The 26750-nt window shown below is 37.1% G+C and overlaps 1 protein-coding gene across 1 annotated transcript in view; it reads left to right on the top strand.

Annotated features, from left to right (window-relative positions):
- The window catches only part of ARHGAP28 (Rho GTPase activating protein 28), a 413070-nt gene that overhangs the window by 188474 nt on the left and 197846 nt on the right, over positions 1 to 26750 (top strand). The window contains 1 exon segment of the mRNA XM_053715862.1: positions 1977 to 2194. Coding sequence (XP_053571837.1) covers positions 1977 to 2194 — 218 coding nt within the window.

Below are 26750 nucleotides of genomic sequence, written 5' to 3'. Positions count from 1 at the left end.
GACATTTGGATTTCATTGTAAAGGTACTAATCACTCAGGTTCATACTTTCATGTCTGGCAGACAGATTTTTACATATATATTTATGCTCCTTGGCTGATTGGCCGCGCATCTTCAGGGGGCAGCATTGCGTATGCAGTCGGCATTCAGCGTTGGTCTGGCGGACATGATCCACTACAGCAGATCATGTCCGCTAGACATTGATAAATCGGTCCCCCATGGGGAGAAGCCTACATGGAAGGTATATGAAAGTTGGAAAGAGTCTAACCGTTAGATAATTACGAACTGGCCACAAAAGTTTAATTACTTTATTTTGCTAAGAATCCCCTCACTTGTTTGGTATATTTTGTGTATAAAAAAACAAAAAATGGTGGGAACAGGGAGGCACCTGTCTCCAATCATTTTTTGGAGAAAGGCCACAGTATCAGCCATGCTCCGGTTGCAGGTTTATTGATCACGTAGGCCCGCAGAGAATGGGTGGTGGACCGGAGAAGAAATATTAAAACAAAAAGAAATGCATTGATTCATAAATAGGATCACTGGCACCTTATGGCATGAATAGGGATGTTCGATTGTCAGTTTTTTGGTAAAGATTAGGTCAAATTATATTCTATTTACAATAATGTATAGATATGTAGTGCTGGTATCAGGGTTTGTTGTAACTGCTTTAGATATAGTTAGAGATACTATTTCCTTGCTGTAAAGATGTTTAAAACAATGTTTCTTTAACAAAAAAGTGTCTTGTTGCAAATTGTATAAATTTTGGGATGTTTAAAGAGTAATGTATTCTGTGCAGCAGGTGGCGCTCAAGTATAGAAGTATTGGCGCCAAGCTAACCAGTTTAAAAGGATCACCTCTTGAGTATTGTTTGTATAGGCATGATTAAGTGACAACAGTCGCGAAACATTGCTCTTTCTTTTGTCAATAAAGACACTTTTAAGCAAGCTGTGCTGTGGACATGTTCGTCGTTTAATATTGGCACAGTGGAATTGGGGCAGATTTCCCACAGTTCGTCACGAGCACATTATTTGCCTGGCAGCTATTCTAGCATGTTGTTGAGGATAAATCTTTGCCTTAGGCACAATCATTTTTTGTCCTAGATCAACATACTTCCATATTTATTTATTTAAAATATTTTTATTGAGGTTTGAAAGATAAATGTGCAAGCATTATTTGATTCCATAAATCAAAGAAAAAATCACAAATGTGATACAAAATTAAATGGCAGGTCTGCCATGTATACATATACATAAATCAAAGGCATAACATTGCCAAATGGCAAGACCACAATATATGACAATGTAAAACATAGCAAATGCTACAAAACCTAACTTCATTATTAATGCGATGTAGATCCCCTTATAATATAAGTGTAATAAGTTTTCCCCTACTAAACTGTAACGGCCACTCTTGGATCCCTGAAATCATAGAATATTTAGGGGAATATGAGGGGGAGAGAATATAAGAGCCACTAATGGACCCAAAACAGGAGCAAATATTACAAAATTAGTTATAATTAATAAAGACATAGGGGAAACTGAGGGCACATGGTAATGTGGTAGTATTATCTTAATATAACAAATATCAAGGCACATATCTCTAGAATGGTATGGATCACTTAGTGAATCAAAGTGATCCTTCTAAATTTAAGTTTTTATATATCACACGACCTCGGCCGTAGACTCTCATGCATAGTTGTATAGCAGAAGGTCTACTCATAACTTGGGCAAATTGGAATAAAAACATTTTGTGAGAATACTTATATAGAATTTGCTATAAAAAATAATAACCTAGGACTGTGCTCAATAAACACAATGAAACTCAACCCAAGAATAAACTAGAATATAAATGACATTGAGGTCCGACAATACTTCTCTAAATTGTATTACTTTATTTTGAAATATGTGGTAGGATCTTTTAAAATGTGTTACATAGTTTGAAATTGCTTTAGTAAAAATAAAATGTATTTTTTTTACAGATGGCGAACTGGAAGCAGAATGGTTACAGGAAGTCGGCTTGTCTACACTTATCTCTGGCACTCAGGAACACGATGGGCAGGCACTTCTGTCTACATTAACACGGACTCAAGCAGCTGCAGTACAAAAAAGATATAACACCTATTCACAAACCTTAAGAAAAAAGAACAAACATGCAGTGAGGGATGTGCGAGATATCTTTGGGATTAATGATTCCTCTGTAAGTTAAAATCTATATATTTATATATGTTTCTAAAATAGTAGTAGAAAAAAATTATCAAAAATATAATTCAGTGGCATTATGCATCTTTAGTTTTAGTATTTTATTAGACTGAATGTTACAAAATGTATTTTACAACAATGGACAATAAATGTTACAAAATATATACTAATTTCTCCAACATTGGTGTGTCCGGTCCACGGCGTCATCCATAACTTGTGGGAATATTCTCTTCCCCAACAGGAAATGGCAAAGAGCACAGCAAAAGCTGTCCCTATAGTCCCTCCTAGGCTACGCCCACCCCAGTCATTCTCTTTGCCGCTGAACAAGCAGCATCTCCACGGAGATGGTAAAGAGTATGTGGTGTTTAGTTGTAGTTTTTTATTCTACTATCAAGAGTTTGTTATTTTAAAATAGTGCTGGTATGTACTATTTACTTTGAAACAGAAAACAGATGAAGAGTTCTGTTTGTGAGAGGAGTATGATTTTAGCAGCAGTAACTAAAATCGTTTGCTGTTTCCACATAGGACTGTTGAGATGAGATAACTTCAGTTGGGGGAAACAGTTGGCAGACTTTTCTGCTTAAGGTATGACTAGCCATATTTCTAAGACTGCGTTCGGGCAGCGCTCAGGAGCTAGTGGAGGCGCTTCACTCCCAGCGATGACGTGGCGCTAGGTGACGTCACAAGCAAGGGAGCTTCAAAAAAACGTTTATACTAAGCTCCCTTGCTTGTACTAGCTGCCTGCCGAGAATAAGTTCCCCAGTCTCTTCATAAACATCGGAACTCTGACCCACCTCCATTCAGCTGCTCTCAGCCCAGCCCCTGTAGCTTATCCTGCACTTAATAGAGGTGGGTCAGAGTTGCGATGTTTGCCCAGAGACTGGGGAAATCATTCTTGGCTCTGGTGATCAAAATCCGTTTGTGTTTATATACATATATGATTTTTTGAGTGCTCTGAGATAATGTAGCCCAATAGAAATGGGGTTACATTGTCTAGAGCAACACAAAAAAGTCATTATTATACGTATAAAAGCATGGCAGCCTCCACAGCAACACGTGTGTGGAGGCTGCCATGTTTCCAAGCGTGCTGAGCTTGCTCTGTAAAGTCCCAGCTTTATCCAGCACACTGGAAGCGCTGGGAGCTTACGTCACCAGAGCGCTCAAAAAACGCCAGCCATCTCACTTGCAAGTGTGAGAAAAACGCTCCCAAGCGAGTTCCAGCTCGCTTGGAGCGCTGCCCGAATGCAGCCTAACAAGACTGGGAGTAATGCTGGAAGGGGCTGTCATTTTCCCCTCATGGGGGACCGGTAAGCCTTTTTCTTAGTCTCAAACAGAATAAAGGGGCTTAATATGGGCTTATAAAACTGGTAGACACTTTATGGGGCTAGATCGATTGCTTTATTTGGGCATTTTATACAGCTTGATGTTGAAATTTCACACTTTTATAAACTTTGGGGAATGTTTTTTTTACGTCAGGCACTGGTTTAGACACCTTCCCAGTCAGGAAGGGCCTTCTCTGTAGTAGGCAGAGCCTCATTTTCGCGCCATTACTGCGAAGTTACTTTTGAGAGCAGGACATGCAGCTGCATGTGTGTGGGTCTGAAAGTAGTTGAAAAGGTTCCTAGAAGGCTTCATTTGATATCGTATACCCCCCTGGGTTTGGTAAAGTCGCAGCAAAGGCTGTAGCTGGGACTGTAGAGGGGTTAAAACTGTAAACGGCTCCGGGGGGTTAAAGGTCTGAAATTTGGGGTGCAGTGCATTGAATGCTTTAAGACACTGTGGTGAAAATTTGGTTAAATTCCTTCATAGTTTTTCACATATTCAGTAATAATGTGTGCCCTGTTTAAAATTTAAAGAGACAGTAACGGTTTTGTTTTAAAATGGTTTTTGTACTTTATTGACAAGTTTAAGCCTGTTTAACATGTCTGTGCCTTCAGATAAACTATGTTCTGTATGTATGGAAGCCAATGTGTCTCCACCTTCAAAATTGTGTGATAATTGTGTCATAGCGTCCAAACAAAGTAAGGACAGTACTGCCACAGATAGTAAAGTTGCCCAAGATGATTCATCAGATGAAGGGAGTAGACATAGTTCTACATCATCTCCTTCTGTGTCTACACCAGTTTTGCCCACGCAGGAGACCCCTAGTACTTCTAGCGCGCCAATGCTTGTTACTATGCAACAATTGACGGCAGTAATGGATAACTCCATAGCAAATATTTTATCCAAAATGCCTGCATTTCAGAGAAAGCGCGATTGCTCTGTTTTAAACACTGTAGAGCAGGAGGGCGCTGATGATAATTGCTCTGTCATACCCTCACACCAATCTGAAGTGGCCATGAGGGAGGTTTTGTCAGATGGGGAAATTTCTGATTCAGGTAGAATTTCTCAACAGGCAGAACCTGATGTTGTGACATTTAAATTTAAATTAGAGCATCTCCGCGCACTGCTTAAGGAGGTGCTATCTACTCTGGATGATTGTGACAACCTGGTCATTCCAGAAAAATTTTGCAAGATGGACAAGTTCCTAGAGGTTCCGGTGCACCCCGACGCTTTTCCTATACCCAAGCGGGTGGCGGACATAGTGAATAAGGAGTGGGAGAAGCCCGGCATACCTTTTGTCCCCCCTCCTATATTTAAAAAATTATTTCCTATGGTCGACCCCAGAAAGGACTTATGGCAGACAGTCCCTAAGGTCGAGGGGGCAGTTTCTACACTAGCCAAGCGCACTGCTATTCCTATTGAGGATAATTGTGCTTTCAAAGATCCTATGGATAAAAAATTGGAGGGTTTGCTTAAAAAGATTTTTGTACAGCAAGGTTACCTCCTGCAACCTATTTCGTGCATTATTCCTGTCACTACAGCAGCATGGTTCTGGTTCGAGGAACTAGAAAAGTCGCTTAGTAGAGAGACTCCGTATGAGGAGGTTATGGACAGAATTCACGCACTTAAGTTAGCTAATTCCTTTATTTTAGATGCCGCTTTGCAGTTAGCTAGATTCGCGGCGAAAAATTCAGGGTTTGCAATTGTGGCGCGCAGAGCGCTCTGGCTAAAGTCTTGGTCAGCGGATGTATCTTCCAAGACAAAATTGCTTAATATCCCTTTCAAGGGTAAAACCCTTTTTGGGCCAGAATTGAAAGAGATTATCTCAGACATCACTGGGGGTAAGGGCCATGCCCTCCCACAAGATAGGCCTTTCAAGGCCAAGAATAAGTCTAATTTTCGTTCCTTTCGCAATTTCAGGAACGGACCGGCCTCCAACTCTGCAGCCTCTAGACAAGAGGGTAATGCTTCACAAACCAAACCAGCTTGGAAACCGATGCAAGGCTGAAACAAGGGTAAGCAGGCCAAGAAGCCTGCTGCTGCTACCAAAACAGCATGAAGGAGTAGCCCCCGATCCAGGACCGGATCTAGTAGGGGGCAGACTCTCTCTCTTCGCTCAGGCTTGGGCAAGAGATGTTCAGGATCCCTGGGCACTAGAAATAGTTTCTCAGGGTTATCTTCTGGAATTCAAGGAACTACCCCCAAGGGGAAGGTTCCACATGTCTCACTTATCTTCAAACCAAATAAAGAGACAGGCATTCTTACATTGTGTAGAAGACCTGTTAAAAATGGGAGTGATACACCCAGTTCCAACCGTGGAACAAGGAATGGGGTTTTACTCAAATCTGTTTATAGTTCCCAAAAAAGAGGGAACTTTCGGACCAATTCTGGATTTAAAGATCCTAAACAAATTTCTCAGAGTGCCATCGTTCAAAATGGAAACTATTCGAACGATTTTACCTACAATCCAGGAGGGTCAATTTATGACTACCGTGGATCTAAAGGATGCGTATCTACATATTCCTATCCACAAAGATCATCATCAGTTCCTAAGGTTCGCCTTTCTGGACAAACATTACCAGTTTGTGGCTCTCTTATTTGGGCTAGCCACTGCTCCAAGGATTTTCACAAAGGTACTCGGGTCCCTTCTAGCGGTTCTAAGACCAAGGGGCATTGTAGTGGCACCTTACTTGGACGACATTCTGATACAAGCGTCGTCTCTTTCAAAGGCAAAGGCTCACACAGACATTGTTCTGGCCTTTCTCAGATCTCACGGATGGAAAGTGAACATAGAAAAAAGTTCCCTGTCTCCGTCGACAAGAGTTCCTTTCTTGGGGACAATAATAGATTCTTTAGAAATGAAGATTTTCCTGACAGATGTCAGAAAGTCGAAGCTTCTAAACGCTTGTCAAGTTCTTCACTCTGTTCCACGACCTTCCATAGCTCAGTGCATGGAAGTAGTAGGGTTGATGGTTGCAGCAATGGACATAGTTCCTTTTGCGCAAATTCATCTAAGACCATTACAACTGTGCATGCTGAAACAGTGGAATGGGGACTATACAGACTTGTCTCCAGTGATTCAAGTAGATCAGAAGACCAGAGACTCACTCCGTTGGTGGCTAACCCAGGATCACCTGTCCCAGGGAATGAGCTTCCGCAGACCAGAGTGGGTCATCGTCACGACCGACGCCAGTCTAGTGGGCTGGGGCGCGGTCTGGGACTCCCTGAAAGCTCAGGGGCTATGGTCTCGGGAAGAGTCTCTTCTCCCGATAAACATTCTGGAACTGAGAGCGATATTCAATACTCTCAGGGCTTGGCCTCAACTAGCAAAGGCCAGATTCATAAGATTCCAATCAGACAACATGACGACTGTTGCTTACATCAACCATCAGGGGGGAACAAGGAGTTCCCTGGCGATGAGAGAGGTGACCAAAATCATAAAATGGGCGGAGGATCACTCCTGCCACCTATCTGCGATCCTCATCCCAGGAGTGGAAAACTGGGAGGCGGATTATCTGAGTCATCAGACATTCCATCCAGGGGAGTGGGAACTCCACCTGGAGATATTTGCCCAGTTGACTCAATTATGGGGCATTCCAGACATGGATCTGATGGCGTCTCGTCAGAACTTCAAGGTTCCTTGCTACGGGTCCAGATCCAGGGATCCCAAGGCGACTCTAGTGGATGCATTAGTAGCGCCTTGGACCTTCAACCTAGCTTATGTGTTTCCACCATTTCCTCTCATTCCCAGGCTGGTAGCCAGGATCAATCAGGAGAGGGCCTCTGTGATCTTGATAGCTCCTGCGTGGCCACACAGGATTTGGTATGCAGACCTGGTGAATATGTCATCGGCTCCACCATGGAAGCTACCTTTGAGACAGGATCTTCTAGTACAAGGTCCATTCGAACATCCAAATCTAGTTTCCCTCCAGCTGACGGCTTGGAAATTGAATGCTTGATTTTATCTAAGCGTGGGTTTTCGGATTCTGTTATAGATACTCTGGTACAAGCCAGAAAACCTGTAACTAGAAAAATTTACCATAAAATATGGAAAAGATATATCTGTTGGTGTGAATCCAAGGGATTCTCATGGAGTAAGATCAAAATTCCTAGGATCCTTTCCTTTCTCCAAGAAGGTTTGGATAAGGGATTATCAGCGAGTTCTCTAAAGGGACAGATTTCTGCTTTATCTGTCTTGTTACACAAACGACTGGCAGCTGTGCCTGATGTTCTAGCTTTTGTTCAGGCTTTGGTCAGGATCAAGCCTGTTTACAGACCTTTGACTCCTCCCTGGAGTCTGAATTTAGTTCTTTCAGTTCTTCAAGGGGTTCCGTTTGAACCTCTACATTCCATAGATATCAAGATGTTATCTTGGAAAGTTCTGTTTTTGTTTGCTATTTCTTCTGCTAGAAGAGTATCTGAGTTATCTGCTTTGCAGTGTAATCCGCCCTATCTGGTGTTCCATTCAGATAAGGTTGTTTTGCTTACTAAACCTGGTTTCCTTCCAAAGGTTGTTTCCAACAAGAATATTAACCAGGAAATAGTTGTGCCTTCTTTGTGTCCGAATCCAGTTTCAAAGAAGGAACGTTTGTTACACAATTTAGATGTAGTTCGTGCTTTAAAGTTCTATTTAGAAGCAACAAAGGATTTCAGACAAACGTCTTCTCTGTTTGTCGTTTATTCTGGCAAGAGGAGAGGTCAAAATGCTACTGCTACCTCTCTTTCCTTTTGGCTGAAAAGCATGATCCGATTGGCTTACGAGACTGCCGGATGGCAGCCTCCTGAACGCATCACAGCTCACTCTACTAGGGCTGTGGCTTCCACATGGGCCTTCAAGAACGAGGCTTCTGTTGATCAGATATGTAAGGCAGCGACTTGGTCTTCCCTGCACACTTTTGCCAAATTCTACAAATTTGATACTTTTGCTTCTTCGGAGGCTATTTTTGGGAGAAAGTTTTTGCAAGCCGTGGTGCCTTCTGTTTAGGTAACCTGATTGGCTCCCTCCCTTAATCCGTGTCCTAAAGCTTTGGTATTGGTTCCCACAAATTATGGATGACGCTGTGGACTGGACACACCAATGTTGGAGAAAACAGAATTTATGCTTACCTGATAAATTACTTTCTCCAACTGTGTGTCCGGTCCACGGCCCGCCCTGGTTTTTTAATCAGGTTTGATGAATTTCTTTCTTTAACTACAGTCAACACGGCACCTTATGGTTTCTCATGTTTTTTTCTCCTGTCCGTCGGTCGAATGACTGGGGTGGGCGGAGCCTAGGAGGGACTATATGGACAGCTTTTGCTGTGCTCTTTGCCATTTCCTGTTGGGGAAGAGAATATTCCCACAAGTTATGGATGACGCCGTGGACCGGACACACCATTGGAGAAAGTAATTTATCAGGTAAGCATAAATTCTGTTTTTTATATACTAAGTTTATATAATGTTGCATTATACCTATGAAATGTAAAAAAAAAAATTGCCAAACAAATGTCAGAATTTTCAGCAAACATTTGACATTCATTGAGGACAAACATTTGAATCCTAGTTTATAGCATCCGTTTTTGTCATGGGCTAAGAATAGAGAAAAAGAGAAGATGGTCAGTAGTCATTTACTGTAACTTTTTGTATAAGAATACTTTTGTAATTGTGTCTAGTTTTCTGAGGAATGCTCATGTGGCAGTAGAAACAGCTGCAGCAGATATTAGATCTCAGAGCAGAGGAAGTGGAAGAGATGTTACACGAAAAGAGAAAAAATGGCAAAGAAACTGAAATGTGGTAATGACAGAGAAATCTTTAGAGGGACATAGTTAAATAGGTATAGAGAAAAAGACTGAAATAGTTGGGGTAATTAGATAGTCAAAACTATTAACAAGACAATAGACAAATTATTGCATGAGAGATGGGGCAAAGAGAAAAATATCAATGTACAGTACTTGTATAGCAAATCTGACAATCCCACAATGAGTCATATAGTAAACACTGTAATATATAAAGCAGTTTGTTATGTTAACAAATAAAACAATTATATGTTAAAAGGAAAATATAATGTAAAATTGTATACCCTTTAATTTGTCCCCAATTATTTATTTTACATGCTTAAGTGTATTTAACTATTTGCAAATAGCACCTTTATCTTTATTTTGGCATTTAAAATAGCTGTGTTTTAATGGGGTATCTCCACCTATGCTGATAATTTCAATACTTTAGTATTGGCTATAAAAAAAGCTGTGTACATATAGCCAGCAGAAGAAATTACACTCTTAGTGGGGGGGAAGGAGATATAAGTAATACAATGATAATTTTCAGTTGTTCTCGCTAAGTACTAGGTTTTGGTATACAGACAGAGAAGAGATAAGGAAGCATGTGTGTATAGAAAGTGATTACATAAAGAGATCTGATTTCCCTATAAGGTCAACCCATTTTGGGGCGGGATTATGAGTGGAGCGCTATGCACAAGCGAAATAGGGTTTCTAGTGGGTGTTCGCTTGCATCAGTTTTTTGCTGGTATTACAAGTTGAAAGTAAACGTGATTGCTTGAGCGCAATTGATGTTAACACATGACGTGTCCTCAGAGCTCTGGTTAACTGTTTCCTGAAACAAAAAAGTGTCAAAACACATAAAAAATACATTACAAGGTAATTACACTCATAAAAACACCATCTAATAGAAATTATTCAAAAAATACTGCACAAAAAGATATAAGGCCTCAGGTGTTAGAAATCAAGACAGGCAAAGGGCTTTAACATAGAGATACAGACATATATATGTCTAAATATGCATGAATATATATATATATATATATATATATATATATATATATATATATATATATATATATATATATATATATATAAATATATATATATATGTGTGTGTACAGATGTATTTATATGTATTTACAGACATATAAACACATACATACATATTTATACATAATATATATAGGTATAGATATATATTTTACCAAAAAAATCATATATATATAGAAATATGTATTTATGAATAAATATAACATGTGAAATATTAATATTTTCATGTTGAGTTAGCGCACTTAAGAATATGCAATTGGGTTTGTGTAGTGTGTATTTCTCCACTTTTTTGGCTCCATTGACTTCTATAGTGGAATAGGTTATCATGCGTACGATATTCTAACTTTGGCTTTTAAAGGACGTCTGGTTAGCACTCAAGCAAAAACGGGTTACTTGCAACTTGTAATACGAATGCTACCTGACACACCCAAAAAGATTACTTTGAGTGTAGCTAACACTTGAGTAGGAGCATTAAATACCACTACACTTGTAATCTGGCCCTTTATTGGGTAGTGGGATCAAAGAAAAAAACTGTTATTTCTTACAAAAGTAAACTTGAAGTCTCATACATTTACGCTTTATAGTACATTGCCCCTTTAAATATATCCACTTTATGTTTTCACTCTTGTCTCTGTCTTCCAGTATAAGCTAGTGAACAGTTGTTAAATGGGCATAAATCTCAAACGTTCTTTATTTCATCAAAAAGGATGTATTTCAGAATGTTTTACAATTAGAAAGAGTCTTTCAGAATGTTTTACAATAAGAGTCTATTTAAAGCGACATAAAACAAGTTGGGATAGAGATAAAATAATATAATACATACTTTAATTACTCTACCTGCAAAGTTATACTGCAGTGCCTCGCCATTAACCCTTTATTTTTAGTTTCTGAATTGTAAAGCTCTAACTCCACCCACACAATTCCTTTTATAGCTGTATCTATGTTTATTGTTCTTTTGGTAGAATGCAAAAGTGAATAGGGATTATCTGCTGGAGCATGCATAGAAGCTGTGAACTCAATTGAAATACAATGCCTGTGTCTAAACACTGATAAGAGGGGTGGAGTAAGCTGCTCCAAGCTGTTTAGCTATGTAATTAATTTTGCTTATTTTTTAAAATGATTTAAAAAATAGTTGCCTGCAATTTTTAAACAATTTTCTTATGCAAACTATTTTAAATTAATTAGCCCTTTTAGGATATGCACAGATCTCAACCTGTTTTATGGCAATTTAACGGTAAGGAAATTGAAAAGTGTTGTGGTCACTAAGTGGTTAACTAAAGTTGCACAATCCATTTCCCATTACTTTTAATTAACATGTAAACAATGTATACTTAACAAATAAATTATACCTAACTAAATATGCTTACACATTTTAACCTGCATATTTTCCACTTTTTATAATGCATAATTTTTGGCTGTGCAGTTTTTAGGCCAAAATTCCCCTCCTGCCACACACCTCCCTTAGAACTATTTTCATATGCAATTAATCCATGTATGTCAATATATTTCACTACCATTAAAATAAAAAGATAGCTGCATCTAAATGTATCACAGTAGGTGAAATAAAATAAGTATGGGTAAATGATAATGCAAAAAGACTAAACATATTTTTTAAAAAAAGGTCACAAATTCCATGGCTTTGCATTTTGCCTTTTTTATCTCTGCATGTGATTCACTTTTCAAACACTCAAAAAGCTTTTGGTGCTACAAACTCTAGGCAGAAAAGAATAGAATGTGTCACTTGCATCTAAGAGTTCACATATTCCTGAAGAGCCATGATGCTGAAGATATTCTAGAAGCTGAAATACTTGCCAAAAGTGGGGAAATTCTGGATGTGAATTTAAACTGGGCAATGATTTGATGTATACAAAATATACTGCATAAAAGAGTCATAAGGGACTGTAACAGCTAAAAATGACACAACACCATTTATATACGCTCTCATGCACATTTAATTATTTGCATATGTTTTTCCAGAATCGTACACACCCTTTTGTATTGTTTATGAGAATATCAATGCAATAAATTATCACAATTTTATTTTTTATATGTATATTTTAGCAGAATCAGAGAAACAAAGGGGCATATTACTTTTTTTATCTCTATAAACCATAGGGGCTCGATTAGCTAAATCTCTCTGCCCTGGTGAGATTATCTACAAAGTCTTATCAGTACTGACAGCTACCTGAAAGAGGTTTTTATAAAGATAAGTGTTTGATTATTTGCGACCAAGTCCTGGGACTCTACTGGTCACTGGATGACAGGGACAACTTCCACAGAAAACAAATGGTTTATTCAGGACAGGAACATAAAAAAAAAAAAAGTTAAACATTCTCTTTTAGGGGGAACAGAGCAGAAACATGTCCCTTTAAATATCCAAAGGAGGATGTTTAACTAGCTATAACAAATTTAAAGTGATGGTAAACTTTACATATTTAAGATCAGGTCCGGAATCTAAGCGATATTTTAGATAGACTTTAATTGATTATATCTAATGAAGATGCACTGTAACTTACTTCTTAATCTAACCATGTCATTCTAACACCCGCACTTGGGCTGCCAACTTAAATATTTTAGTAAGCTAATGGTTTTGACTCTTTCCCGATCGGGGCTCTAGCTACAAAAAAGTACCGTACAGCTAGAGTGCAGATTGGAGAACAGTTCAAACCATTAGCTCACAAAAATAAATGAGTTTTAAAGAAGGGGCTGGAGCATTAAGATGGCACATCTAGATTAAAAAGTAAGTTAAGAAGTAATCAGTCCATCAAATATTCTAATCCTTTCATTTACAGCTATCAGGTGAAAAAAAAAATTAAAAAGTTTCCAGTGGGATGGCTTCCCGTGACCAAAACTTATCCTCTTCAAACACAAACACGTATTTTTGCTCCGTTTTTGTGCTCGAAGAGTTTTGCAGATCCAGCATTATTAGACATATTTCCAGCTGAATGGGTTTCGATTTATAGAGAATTAAATTAAGTTAGAAAGGACCAAGGATTAACTGTAAGACAATCGGATCTAGAGCTTAGTGACATGCCATTTGGGGGGGGGGGGGGGGGGGGGCATTTTTGTTTTCTTTTTCTTCTTTTGAATAAAAAACAACATAATGATAAAATAAGAGTCTAAGTGGATTGTAGACAATACTAAATATGTGCCGAGCAGTGTGCTCTAATGTTTGTTAAACTAAATTGTATTATACCACTTTCTGTTAGCTAAATTTTCTGTATATTGAGCATGTATTTTTTTTTTAAAACACCCTGTGTGATGTGAAATAGACACACATTGTATTATTATTATATTATTGTATTATTATATCGTTAGTTGGATATAAATATATAAAAAAATAAAAAATAAATAAAGTCCATCTATGCTTTGATTCCAGATCTGATTTTTAAAACATGTAAGGTTTACTATCACTTTAATTGTAAAATTTATAAATGATATTGAATTTAAACAGTAGTCTCTAACGTGCAGTGAGGTCAGTGGCTGGAGAGAGACACACATATGAACCCGATAGAAGTAGCTTAAATTTACCACTCCTCAGTATATCACACAGTCTCAGTGCTAAATATTATAAAGCTCTTCTCCTGCAAGCTGCACCTGCTTCCTCTCTTCCTTGATTGGTCTCACTGTCTGCCTATTGGCTAACAGCAGCAGCACATAATACCAGGTAGCTCCCAATATTAAAGCAATTTGTAGAAAAAACTTAAAATAGAACCTCTTGCCTAATTTCTTCTCTTCCTCTTTTCCTTGCATATTTCTGCCCTACTTTCCTTATGAAAAAATCTTGGAACCCCCAAAACTTTCCATCCTTGCCCCAAATAGCCCGACCTACACAGACCACCTGCTTGTTTCTGCACCATCCTATTCCACTATTCATCAGAAGCAGGAAGCGTATAGTTATTTTGGGTCGGTCATGGAAAAATTAAATGCTTATGCATATACATAAAAATGTACATTTAAACCATGTTGCAATCTTTATATTAATGTATTTTGATGTTGTTTGTGCAACTTTTTTGTTTTGCCTAACAGGTAATCAGAGCTTTGAAGTTGCGCTATCCCGACGCGCATTAAATTTAGTTGCACTCGAGCGAACGTGTTTACTTTTAACTTGTAATAAGCGCACTACTTCCGACGCACACAAGAGCTGCGATAAACCCCTTTTTGCTTGTGAGGTTAGCGCTCCACTCATAATATGGCTAGTGTTTTGCCCTACACTCCCAAGACAGGCAATAAAGCAAAAAGGCAATAGGTGTTTTACGTCTTTTTATAAAAACACTACTATCATGTATTGACTGTTAACTTAATCTAATGAGAATTTTTTTGAATGGAATCCAGAGAAAAATTGCATTCTGTTTTATTAGGCCAAATTCTGCAAGAATATAAAAAACATAATTTATGTAAGAACTTACCTGATAAATTCATTTCTTTCATATTAGCAAGAGTCCATGAGCTAGTGACGTATGGGATATACATTCCTACCAGGAGGGGCAAAGTTTCCCAAACCTCAAAATGCCTATAAATACACCCCTCACCACACGCACAAATCAGTTTAACGTATAGCCAAGAAGTGGGGTGATAAGAAAAAAGTGCAAAAGCATAAAAAATAAGGAATTGGAATAATTGTGCTTTATACAAAAAAATCATAACCACCACAAAAAAGGGTGGGCCTCATGGACTCTTGCTAATATGAAAGAAATGAATTTATCAGGTAAGTTCTTACATAAATTATGTTTTCTTTCATGTAATTAGCAAGAGTCCATGAGCTAGTGACGTATGGGATAATGACTACCCAAGATGTGGATCTTCCACGCAAGAGTCACTAGAGAGGGAGGGATAAAATAAAGATAGCCAATTCCGCTGAAAAAAATCCACATCCAAAATAAAGTTTAAATCTTATAATGAAAAAAACTGAAATTATAAGCAGAAGAATCAAACTGAAACAGCTGCCTGAAGTACTTTTCTACCAAAAACTGCTTCAGAAGAAGAAAACACATCAAAATGGTAGAATTTAGTAAAAGTATGCAAAGAAGACCAAGTGGCTGCTTTGCAAATCTGATCAACTGAAGCTTCATTCCTATACGCCCAGGAAGTAGAAACTGACCTAGTAGAATGAGCTGTAATCCTTTGAGGCAGAGTTTTACCCGACTCAACATAGGCATGATGAAACAAAGATTTTAACCAAGATGCCAAAGAAATGGCAGAAGCCTTCTGACCTTTCCTAGAACCGGAAAAGATAACAAATAAACTGATTTGTGGGTGTGGTGAGGGGTGTATTTATAGGCATTTTGAGGTTTGGGAAACTTTGCCCCTCCTGGTAGGAATGTATATCCCATACGTCACTAGCTCATGGACTCTTGCTAATTACATGAAAGAAAGTTTATTATAGTTTATTTTTTTTTTAAACATATTTTTTCTTTATTGAGGGATTCAAAATCATATACAGCTTCAACATTAAGCATTCCAAAGATAATGAGAATATCAGCATTACATGAGTCATCACTTTGACAATCTTACTTCTAAAAAACACAATAATAATAGCTGACAACAGTACATATAATATCACCTTGGAATCTCAAACCAAGTCTGCTCCTCTAATTTCTCTCATTATTGGAGTTCCATACATACATAAAAGGAAAGAGAAGAAAAGAAGTAAAAGAAAAAAAAAAAAAAAAAAGGAGAGAGGAGAAAAGAAGAAGGGCCTGTACTAACTCTCTTTCCTCCACCCGGGGCCCCCACCCCTTCGCCTCAAAGAAACCATTGTCTCCAGAGATCAGGGTAACTCTCTGATAGATTTAATTGTAAAAAAAACGGTGAGTTACGAAAAATTTTTAATATCTGTAACTGGACCTCACTAGGTCTGCTCAAAATTACCTTATCCCATTTAGCAAAATATTTTCTTAATTTATTTTCCTCAAATATTAGCGGATCATATAGTTCTAGTAACATTTGATAGTGAACATTGTTTATAACTGACGCTATACTAGGAGCATTTTTCTCCTTCCATGCTTTGAGTATCATCTGTCTGACTAGGAGAATTAGAGTATTAATCAGAGGCTTATTATATGTTTTATTCGACACCAAGAAGAAGATAGCCAAGGGCTTCAATACAATTCTATCTGGCAGAAATCTATTCAACCAATATTCCACTTGTTTCCAAAGTTTGATCATTTTTGGGCAGGCATAGAATAAATTAAAAATGTCTGCTGACAGAAAGTTGCATCTATAACAAGACATATCCCCCTTCCATTTAGCCATCTTACTAGGCGTTAAATAGGCCCTATTAAGAAGCTTACAATGAGATTCTCTGATTGCCATACTGCTTGAAAATTTCCTTGCCCTATCAAAACTCTGCTGGAAAAAAACCCTGTCCAATTCAGGAAAGTCAAATTTCCAGATGGAAAAAAGGTTATCCACCTTCATCTCTGCCTCCTTCAATAACAGCAGTCTATAAATATATGATATAGAATGGTTTCCCTGTAAAAATCTGTTAATAACAGAATCAAGTGGACCCAAGGTCCAGGGGTCCTCGACCATAGGTTTCTTACTGTAATAGAAGTGTCTTATTTGTAAATAAGCATAGAAGGATCTTTTATCCAACTGAAATTCTCTAGTTAGTAATTCAAATGTTTTTATATGATTTGAAACTGGATCTACTACCTGATTCAAAACCTCAACTCATTGGCAGCCCAATTCCTAAAAGCTGAGGATTCGCAGCCACCCTTAAAATCAGGATTACCCCTGATCGGTAAATAGCGAGAAAGTGTGTTTTCTATTTTTAATAATTTGCAGATTTTATGCCACGCTAGAACATTATAGAAAGTATGTTTTAATAGGAGATCCCGTACCTTTGCTGGGTGGGCAGTGTGTAACAATGCCTTAAGGGCATATGGCGCTATGATACCCCCTTCCACATCAGAGCTAGCAATGAAATTTGCTCCTGTGAGCCAGTCTAGAGCAATTCGGGCGAGACATGCCAAATTGTAGTTTGCTAAATTTGGCAGAGCAAATCCGCCCAGATCTTTGGGATGCATTAACCTCGATAATGAGATACGGGGTTTCTTTGGGGCCCAGAGAAAGATGGAACAGGCCGAATTAAACTTTTTAATATCAGCCCTCTTCAGAAATGAAGGGATATTCTGAATAAAAAATAATAATTTTGGAAGCGTTCGCATTTTGATCAATGCTATTTTTGCAGAGAGTGACAGGGGGAGTTTGCTCCATTTCTGGAATTCAGCTAAACAACTTCTCCAAATGGGAGCGAGATTCATATGATACCATTGCTCTGGGTTTGCTGAAAGATTTATTCCCAGATATTTGATAGATTTATCAGTTACTTTAAAGGGGTTTTGAATATAACTCTTTCTATTCTTTATAATCCAGAGAATCTCGGACTTGGATAGATTTATTCTGTACCCAGCAAATTTACTGAATTCTGATAGAATATTAATTAAGATTGGGATATTTTTAGCAGAGTTTCTGATATAAAAGAGGATATCATCTGCGTAAAGAGAAAGCGTAACTTTATGTTGTTTTATTCTTATACCTTCCAAAATCTCTCGGCTCTTCACCGCCAGAGGTTTGATGGCAATATCAAATAATAATGGTGAGAGAGGGCACCCCTGTCTTGTTCCCTTATGCAGTATAATTGGGTCCGATAACAAATTATTAATATTAAGAAAAGATATTGGGTTCTGATAAAGGAGTGAGATATATTCATAGAAATGACCTGAAAAACCAAACTTGTTGAGAGCTGTTAACAAATGATCCCATAGGACAGAGTCGAAGGCTTTTTCTGCATCCACCGTTAACAACGCAAAATCTTGCTTCTGCCCTGACCCCGTCCTATGGGATGCTAAAATATATTCGATTATGGTCATAGCCCTTCTAATGTTTTTCTGTGCTGACCTGCCGGGAATGAATCCGGTTTGATCCGGATGAATCACATCCCCTATAACTTTTTTAAGACGGTTAGCTAATATATTTGCTAATAGCTTGTAATCGCTATTGAGAAGAGAGATTGGTCTATATGAGTCCATTAGATTAGGATCTTTTTCCTTCTTTAAGATAAGGGTAATATTTGAGGCGGTGAAAAACCGAGAGGGTCTAGAATGCAGCAGAAAATATTTATTGAACAGATCTGTGAGAGTCAAAACAATCTCCTCCGATAATATTTTATAAAATTCGATCGGTAATTGATCGGGCCCAGGTGCTTTCCCCAAAACTGCCTCTTTAATTGCGGTAAGTGTCTCCTCTGTGGTAATCTCATTATTCAAAACATTTAACTGATCTGAGGTGATTTTTGGTAGTTTAATGCTTTCCCAAAAAGACTTTTTCGCCTCTTGGTCAACTTCTGCAGGGGAGTATATTTTCTGAAAGAATAGTTGAAATTGCTCAACGATATCTTTCGGAGTATTATACTTTTTACCCTCTGATATGATTGTTCCTATATAATTGTTTTTCCTCTTACTTTTAGAAATATTTGAGAGCATTTTAGCAGTGTTCGGGGAGAAAGTACCAAATGTAGCTTTGTTTTTCATATCTTCCTGTATCTGATTTTTAGATAGAAAAGTCTCTCTCTCACTCTTAGCCCTTTGATAACAGTCCCAGTTGTCCTTATTAGGATTATCAGTGTATTTAACAAATTTATTTCTGAGATAATTGTTCAGTTGACTTTCCCTCGCTCTAATCTTCCTTTTCCTTTTAACCATATATGCCTTAATTTCCCCCCTTAGACAGGCCTTTGCGGCCTCCCAAAATATTTCTGTTTTAGGAATGTATTCCTTGTTCTGATATACATAATCCTTCCATTTCTGAGTCAGCCAATTTCTGAAGGGAATATTAGAATACAAAAAGCTAGGAAAGAAAAAATTTAGCCTCAAGACCGGCCCCCCTGTTCCTCAACTGGATAGAGAGAGATATAATAGCATGGTCAGATAGAATTATGTTCTTAATATCTGTGTTCATCTCTAATTGCAGTAATCTTTCAGATACCAGAAACATGTCTATTCTTGAGAAGGTACGATGTACTTTCGATTCACATGTAAATAATTTCTCGTCCGGGTGTTGGATTCTCCAAATATCCTTTAATTTGAGACCTTTTGAAAAGGAGGTCAATATTTTGGCCTCTTTTCTTGATCTAGAAGAGCCCCCAGTTCTCAGTCTATCCAGCTGAGGGAGAAAAACACTATTAAAATCGCCCCCTATAATCAATTGAGAATCTATGTAATTAACTAATTTTGCGTATAATCCATCCCAGAAATGTGGCTGACATTCGTTCGGGGCATATAGATTGCACAGCGTATACTGACACTCGTTAATCTCTTAACTCATCTGAGCCTGCAGGAGGCAGAAAAGTAAAAAATCAGTTGGATTGGGGAGGTGATTGCGACACCAGCAATCAGAAAAAAGAGAGGAGTTGCATGTATTTTCAATAAAAATCTTGATTTTAACTTAATCTCGCAAGAGAGAGATGTGGAGGGAAGATACCTTATTCTGAAAGTTTATTATAGTTTAAAAAAAAAAAAAAATCAGGTATACGTCATAACCATAATCAAAATGATCTTCCTAGAGTCATTCTGAAATAATCGATGAATCCAGACTAATCATCAGAAACCCTACTGAAGTTTGCCCACAGGCCAAAATATTTTAATAAGATGACTCTAGAGTCATTCAATGGCTGTTCATGCTTGTGAAGCAAGCGCTAACCCGAAGGTACACTAAGCAGAAAGTGCATTAAAAAATCTAAGAAATATTTTTGCTGTTTACACTGTCTATCTATCTATCTATCTATCTATCTATCTATCTATCTATCTATCTATCTATGATGTGTTAACAGTGATTATTTAAAGGAATATGGGACATGATAAGGTATTTGACTGAAAAAGGCTCAAAGGTGTGTAGAATTTGTATATATATATATATATATATATATATATATATATATATATATATATATATATACTCTGTATATATGTGTATTTGTATGTGTGTGTATGTGTATATGTGTATGCATATGTACTGTATATATGTGTATTTGTATGTGTGTGTGTGTGCATATGTTCTGTATATATGTGTATGTGTATGTGTGTGTGCATATGTACTGTATATATGTGTATTTGTATGTGTATGTGTGTGTGCATATGTACTGTATATATGTGTATTTGTATGTGTGTGTGTGTGCATATGTACTGTATATATGTGTATGTGTATGTGTGTGTGCATATGTACTGTATATATGTGTATTTGTATGTGTGTGTATGTGTATGTGTGTGTGCATATGTACTGTATATATGTGTATTTGTATGTGTGTGTATGTGTATGTGTGTGTGCATATGTACGTATATTTGCATGTGTGCACATACTAATGCACTCATACACATAGAAGCATTCACACACAAATACAAATGCACTTTTGATCCATTTCCAGGCCAACACCTTGTCATATACCATATCCCTTTCACTTTTTAAATATTTATTTTATCAAAAAACATATATTTGACTTTTAATATGTATAAATACGAGTGAAATACTTTATTTTAATCTATTTTATATGTGTTTTGGTATACTTTTATTTTAGTCTTCTAACACTTTACTTCAGGTCTCCAGTCAGGCACAACTCCCAAATTGAGAGAAGTTTATTGCAGCCGTGATATCCATTGAAATTATAGGGCAAGCTAAAAAAGTGTTGTCTGTGCTGACATTCTCTGTTAGTTCTTTTTAACCATGGACTTGTAATATCAGATAGTGTGTTATTCCTAGAGCATATATGGATAGCACTCATCTTGTAATCTGGGCCTTCTGTTATATGTCTCAATAAGATGGGATACATTATGGTTCATGGCTAATATTACCGACAAACAAAAAAATTCTATTTAAAAATAGCCCAAAAATAGCCAATTATCTAAATATATTCTCTGAAAATCTGTAATAGTTTAAAATTATTTAGATCTCATTCAATAACAAGGTTTAAATACAGAAATTATTGTACCCAAGCTTGTTCAACATATAAATACATTATTGTCAAAATAAAAGGACTAAAAAGTATAGAAATCTAAACATTTAACATTTTTTTATAGAATGGATTTATCCCTGATTTGGGGGATTATTTTAAATTAGTTTTTTCTCTATTAAATTATCTTTGTTATACATTTATCTTCTAGGGTTTCCTATAACATGTTCCAGATGTTTTTAATATCAGTCTAATCCACTCACATACACCACTCATTTATATCTGATGCCAAAATTATCTCATTTTTATCATATTACAGCTTCTCTGAAGAAAATGTGTTTAGGTTACAAAGAAATCTGGAAACTAGTCACAGATGATGGCTTAAACGCTTGCTTTTTCTGTGTGCTGCATACATTGATTCTTATCTATTTATCTTTATCATTAAATTGAGTATTTTTAATCTACTAAAACTTCTTGTTAAGAATGCCTGTGCTTCTCATGTCAAAATATAATGACATTTTGAGAAATATTTTATGGGCATGATGTAATTACTAAACAAAAAACCCAGATGCATTGAAGTTCAGTAAAAGGATGTTAATCATAAAAAAGTAATTTCCATAAAGGGCTAGATTACAAGGGGCATTCTAACTGTTGTATACAATGATATCAGCTTTTTATACGCGGAGGAAATAGCGACTGTATTACAAGTTGAAAGTAAGCACGATCACAAGAGCGTAATCACCTTTTTATGTGGGTCGGGTTAGTGTGACTGAAAACCTCATGTTAAGTAGTGTGTTAAAAAAAGTTGCACTTAACACAACATAAATACATTAAAAATTACAATTACACTCAAATAAACACTATCTAATAAAAATAAAAAAATAATAAAAAAAACTTTATAAGGGCTCAAATGTGTATGGTATATGAAAGGTGTTTTACTGAGCTATATACATATATATTTATATGCATATGTTTAAATATGAATGTGTATGCATATATGTGTGTACATATGTATACATGTATTTATGTGTTTTACTATATATTTACTGGACATATTTCACATTGCAATGTTCTTCACATATGAGAAAATTTTATTTTTATTGTAAATATATATTTCTATATATATTTGTATATACCTATACCTGTATGTCTTTTCATTTAGATACATAGGTATAGATATCTATTTTACATTTAATAATAAAAAAAATTCTAAGTGAAGAACATAGGACTGTGCGTTAGTTTTTAAATGAAGAACATAGGAATGCGCTTTGTGTTTCGTGCTTTAGCTCTAACACGGTGTCGGATTAGCACAAATGAAGAATTAGTAATCTTAAAGCCCATTCTTGACTTATTAAGTATAAGATGTTAAAAAAAATATTTATAATAAAATAATAAAAAAAATGTTATACATACTGTAAAAAAGTCTAAATCATCCATAGATTATATATATATATATATATATATATATATATATATATATATATATATATATGTATATGTATATATATATATATATATATATATATATATATATATATATATATGTAGCAGATAGCGCACTCGCCAAAGTATACAGACCAGGGTGCATAAATAGTCCAATAGGGCAAAACAAAATATGCACTCTCTGGATTTATAACACGGCACTCTTTAATAAGTTGTGACATTTTGTGGCATTCACCCCTTTCTCAGACCCCCCCATATATTATTTTTTTACAGTATGTATAATCATTTTTAATAATATTTTTAAATATTTTATATTTATGAAAGTGATGGTAGTAGTCCACACAGTGATTGCTTTTTTATATGTGTTGCTAACTGGTTGCAGAAATTAAGGCCTAGATTTAGAGTTCGGCGGTAGCCGTCAAAACCAGCGTTAGAGGCTCCTAACGCTGGTTTTGGGCGCCCGCTGGTATTTGGAGTCAGTGATTAAAGGGTCTAACGCTCACTTTTCAGCCGCGACTTTTCCATACCGCAGATCCCCCTACGCCATTTGCGTAGCCTATCTTTTCAATGGGATCTTTCTAACGCCGGTATTTAGAGTCGTTTCTGCAGTGAGCGTTAGAGCTCTAACGACAAGATTCCAGCCGCCTGAAAATAGCAGGAGTTAAGAGCTTTCTGGCTAACGCCGGTTTATAAAGCTCTTAACTACTGTACCCTAAAGTACACTAACACCCATAAACTACCTATGTACCCCTAAACCGAGGTCCCCCCACACCGCCGCCACTCGATTAAGATTTTTAACCCCTAATCTGCCGACCGCCACCTACGTTATATTTATGTACCCCTAATCTGCTGCCCCTAACCCCGCCGACCCCTGTATTATATTTATTCACCCCTAACCTGCCCCCCCCCACGTCGCCGCCAGCGACGTACAATAATTAACCCCTAATCTTCCGACCCCCAAATCGCCGCCACCTACGTTATCCCTATGTACCCCTAATCTGCTGCCCCTAACACCGCCGACCCCTATATTATATTTATTAACCCCTAATCTGCCCCCCTCAACGTCGCCGACACCTGCCTACACTTATTAACCCCTAATCTGCCGAGCGGACCTGAGCGCTACTATAATAAAGTTATTAACCCCTAATCCGCCTCACTAACCCTATCATAAATAGTATTAACCCCTAATCTGCCCTCCCTAACATCGCCGACACCTACCTTCAATTATTAACCCCTAAACTTCCGATCGGAGCTCACCGCTATTCTAATAAATGGATTAACCCCTAAAGCTAAGTCTAAACCCTAACACTAACACCCCCCTAAGTTAAATATAATTTTTATCTAACGAAAATAAATTAACTCTTATTAAATAACTTATTCCTATTTAAAGCTAAATACTTACCTGTAAAATAAATCCTAATATAGCTACAATATAAATTATAATTATATTATAGCTATTTTAGGATTAATATTTATTTTACAGGCAACTTTGTAATTATTTTAACCAGGTACAATAGCTATTAAATAGTTAAGAACTATTTAATAGTTACCTAGTTAAAATAATAATAAATTTACCTGTAAAATAAATCCTAACCTAAGTTATAATTAAACCTAACACTACCCTATCAATAAAATAATTAAATAAACTACCTACAATTACCTACAATTAACCTAACACTACACTATCAATAAATAAATTAAACACAATTGCTACAAATAAATACAATTAAATAAACTAGCTAAAGTACAAAAAATAAAAAAGAACTAAGTTACAGAAAATAAAAAAATATTTACAAACATAAGAAAAATATTACAACAATTTTAAACTAATTACACCTACTCTAAGCCCCCTAATAAAATAACAAAGCCCCCCAAAATAAAAAATTCCCTACCCTATTCTAAATTAAAAAAGTTTACAAGCTCTTTTACCTTACCAGCCCTGAACAGGGCCCTTTGCGGGGCATCGCCCCAAGAATTTCAGCTCTTTTGCCTGTAAAAGAATAAATACAATACCCCCCCCCCCAACATTACAACCCACCACCCACATACCCCTAATCTAACCCAAAACCCCCCTTAAATAAACCTAACACTAAGCCCCTGAAGATCTTCCTACCTTGTCTTCACCATCCAGGTATCACCGATCCGTCCTGGCTCCAAGATCTTCATCCAACCCAAGCGGGGGTTGGCGATCCATAATCCGGTGCTCCAAAGTCTTCCTCCTATCCGGCAAGAAGAGGACATCTGGACCGGCAAACATCTTCTCCAAGCGGCATCTTCGATCTTCTTCCATCCGGTGCGGAGCGGGTCCATCTTGAAGCAGGCGACGCGGATCCATCCTCTTCTTCCGATGTCTCCCCGACTAATGACGGTTTCCTTTAAGGGACGTCATCCAAGATGGCGTCCCTCGAATTCCGATTGCTGATAGGATTCTATCAGCCATCGGAATTAAGGTAGGAATTTTCTGATTGGCTGATGGAATCAGCCAATCAGAATCAAGTTCAATCCGATTGGCTGATCCAATCAGCCAATCAGATTGAGCTTGCATTCTATTGGCTGTTCCGATCAGCCAATAGAATGCGAGCTCAATCTGATTGGCTGATGGGATCGGCCAATCGGATTTGAACTTGATTCTGATTGGCTGATTCCATCAGCCAATCAGAAAATTCCTACCTTAATTCCGATTGGCTGATAGAATCCTATCAGCCAATCGGAATTCGAGGGACGCCATCTTGGATGACGTCCCTTAAAGGAACCGTCATTAGTCGGGAGACATCGGAAGAAGAGGATGGATCCGCGTCGCCTGCTTCAAGATGGACCCGCTCCGCACCGGATGGAAGAAGATCGAAGATGCCGCTTGGAGAAGATGTTTGCCGGTCCGGATGTCCTCTTCTTGCCGGATAGGAGGAAGACTTTGGAGCACCGGATTATGGATCGCCAACCCCGCTTGGGTTGGATGAAGATCTTGGAGCCAGGACGGATCGGTGATACCTGGATGGTGAAGACAAGGTAGGAAGATCTTCAGGGGCTTAGTGTTAGGTTTATTTAAGGGGGGTTTGGGTTAGATTAGGGGTATGTGGGTGGTGGGTTGTAATGTTGGGGGGGTATTGTATTTATTCTTTTACAGGCAAAAGAGCTGAAATTCTTGGGGCATGCCCCGCAAAGGGCCCTGTTCAGGGCTGGTAAGGTAAAAGAGCTTGTAACTTTTTTAATTTAGAATAGGGTAGGGAATTTTTTATTTTGGGGGGCTTTGTTATTTTATTAGGGGGCTTAGAGTAGGTGTAATTAGTTTAAAATTGTTGTAATATTTTTCTTATGTTTGTAAATATTTTTTTATTTTCTGTAACTTAGTTCTTTTTTATTTTTTGTACTTTAGCTAGTTTATTTAATTGTATTTATTTGTAGCAATTGTGTTTAATTTATTTATTGATAGTGTAGTGTTAGGTTAATTGTAGGTAATTGTAGGTAGTTTATTTAATTATTTTATTGATAGGGTAGTGTTAGGTTTAATTATAACTTAGGTTAGGATTTATTTTACAGGTAAATTTGTTATTATTTTAACTAGGTAACTATTAAATAGTTCTTAACTATTTAATAGCTATTGTACCTGGTTAAAATAATTACAAAGTTGCCTGTAAAATAAATATTAATCCTAAACTAGCTATAATATAATTATAATTTATATTGTAGCTATATTAGGATTTATTTTACAGGTAAGTATTTAGCTTTAAATAGGAATAAGTTATTTAATAAGAGTTAATTTATTCGTTAGATAAAAATTATATTTAACTTAGGGGGGTGTTAGTGTTAGGGTTAGACTTAGCTTTAGGGGTTAATCCATTTATTAGAATAGCGGTGAGCTCCGATCGGAAGTTTAGGGGTTAATAATTGAAGGTAGGTGTCGGCGATGTTAGGGAGGGCAGATTAGGGGTTAATACTATTTATGATAGGGTTAGTGAGGCGGATTAGGGGTTAATAACTTTATTATAGTAGCGCTCAGGTCCGCTCGGCAGATTAGGGGTTAATAAGTGTAGGTA

The sequence above is a fragment of the Bombina bombina genome, chromosome 5, assembly GCF_027579735.1.
Source record: "Bombina bombina isolate aBomBom1 chromosome 5, aBomBom1.pri, whole genome shotgun sequence".
Lineage (NCBI taxonomy): Eukaryota > Metazoa > Chordata > Amphibia > Anura > Bombinatoridae > Bombina > Bombina bombina.
This window is presented reverse-complemented; position numbering and strand designations above follow the sequence as displayed.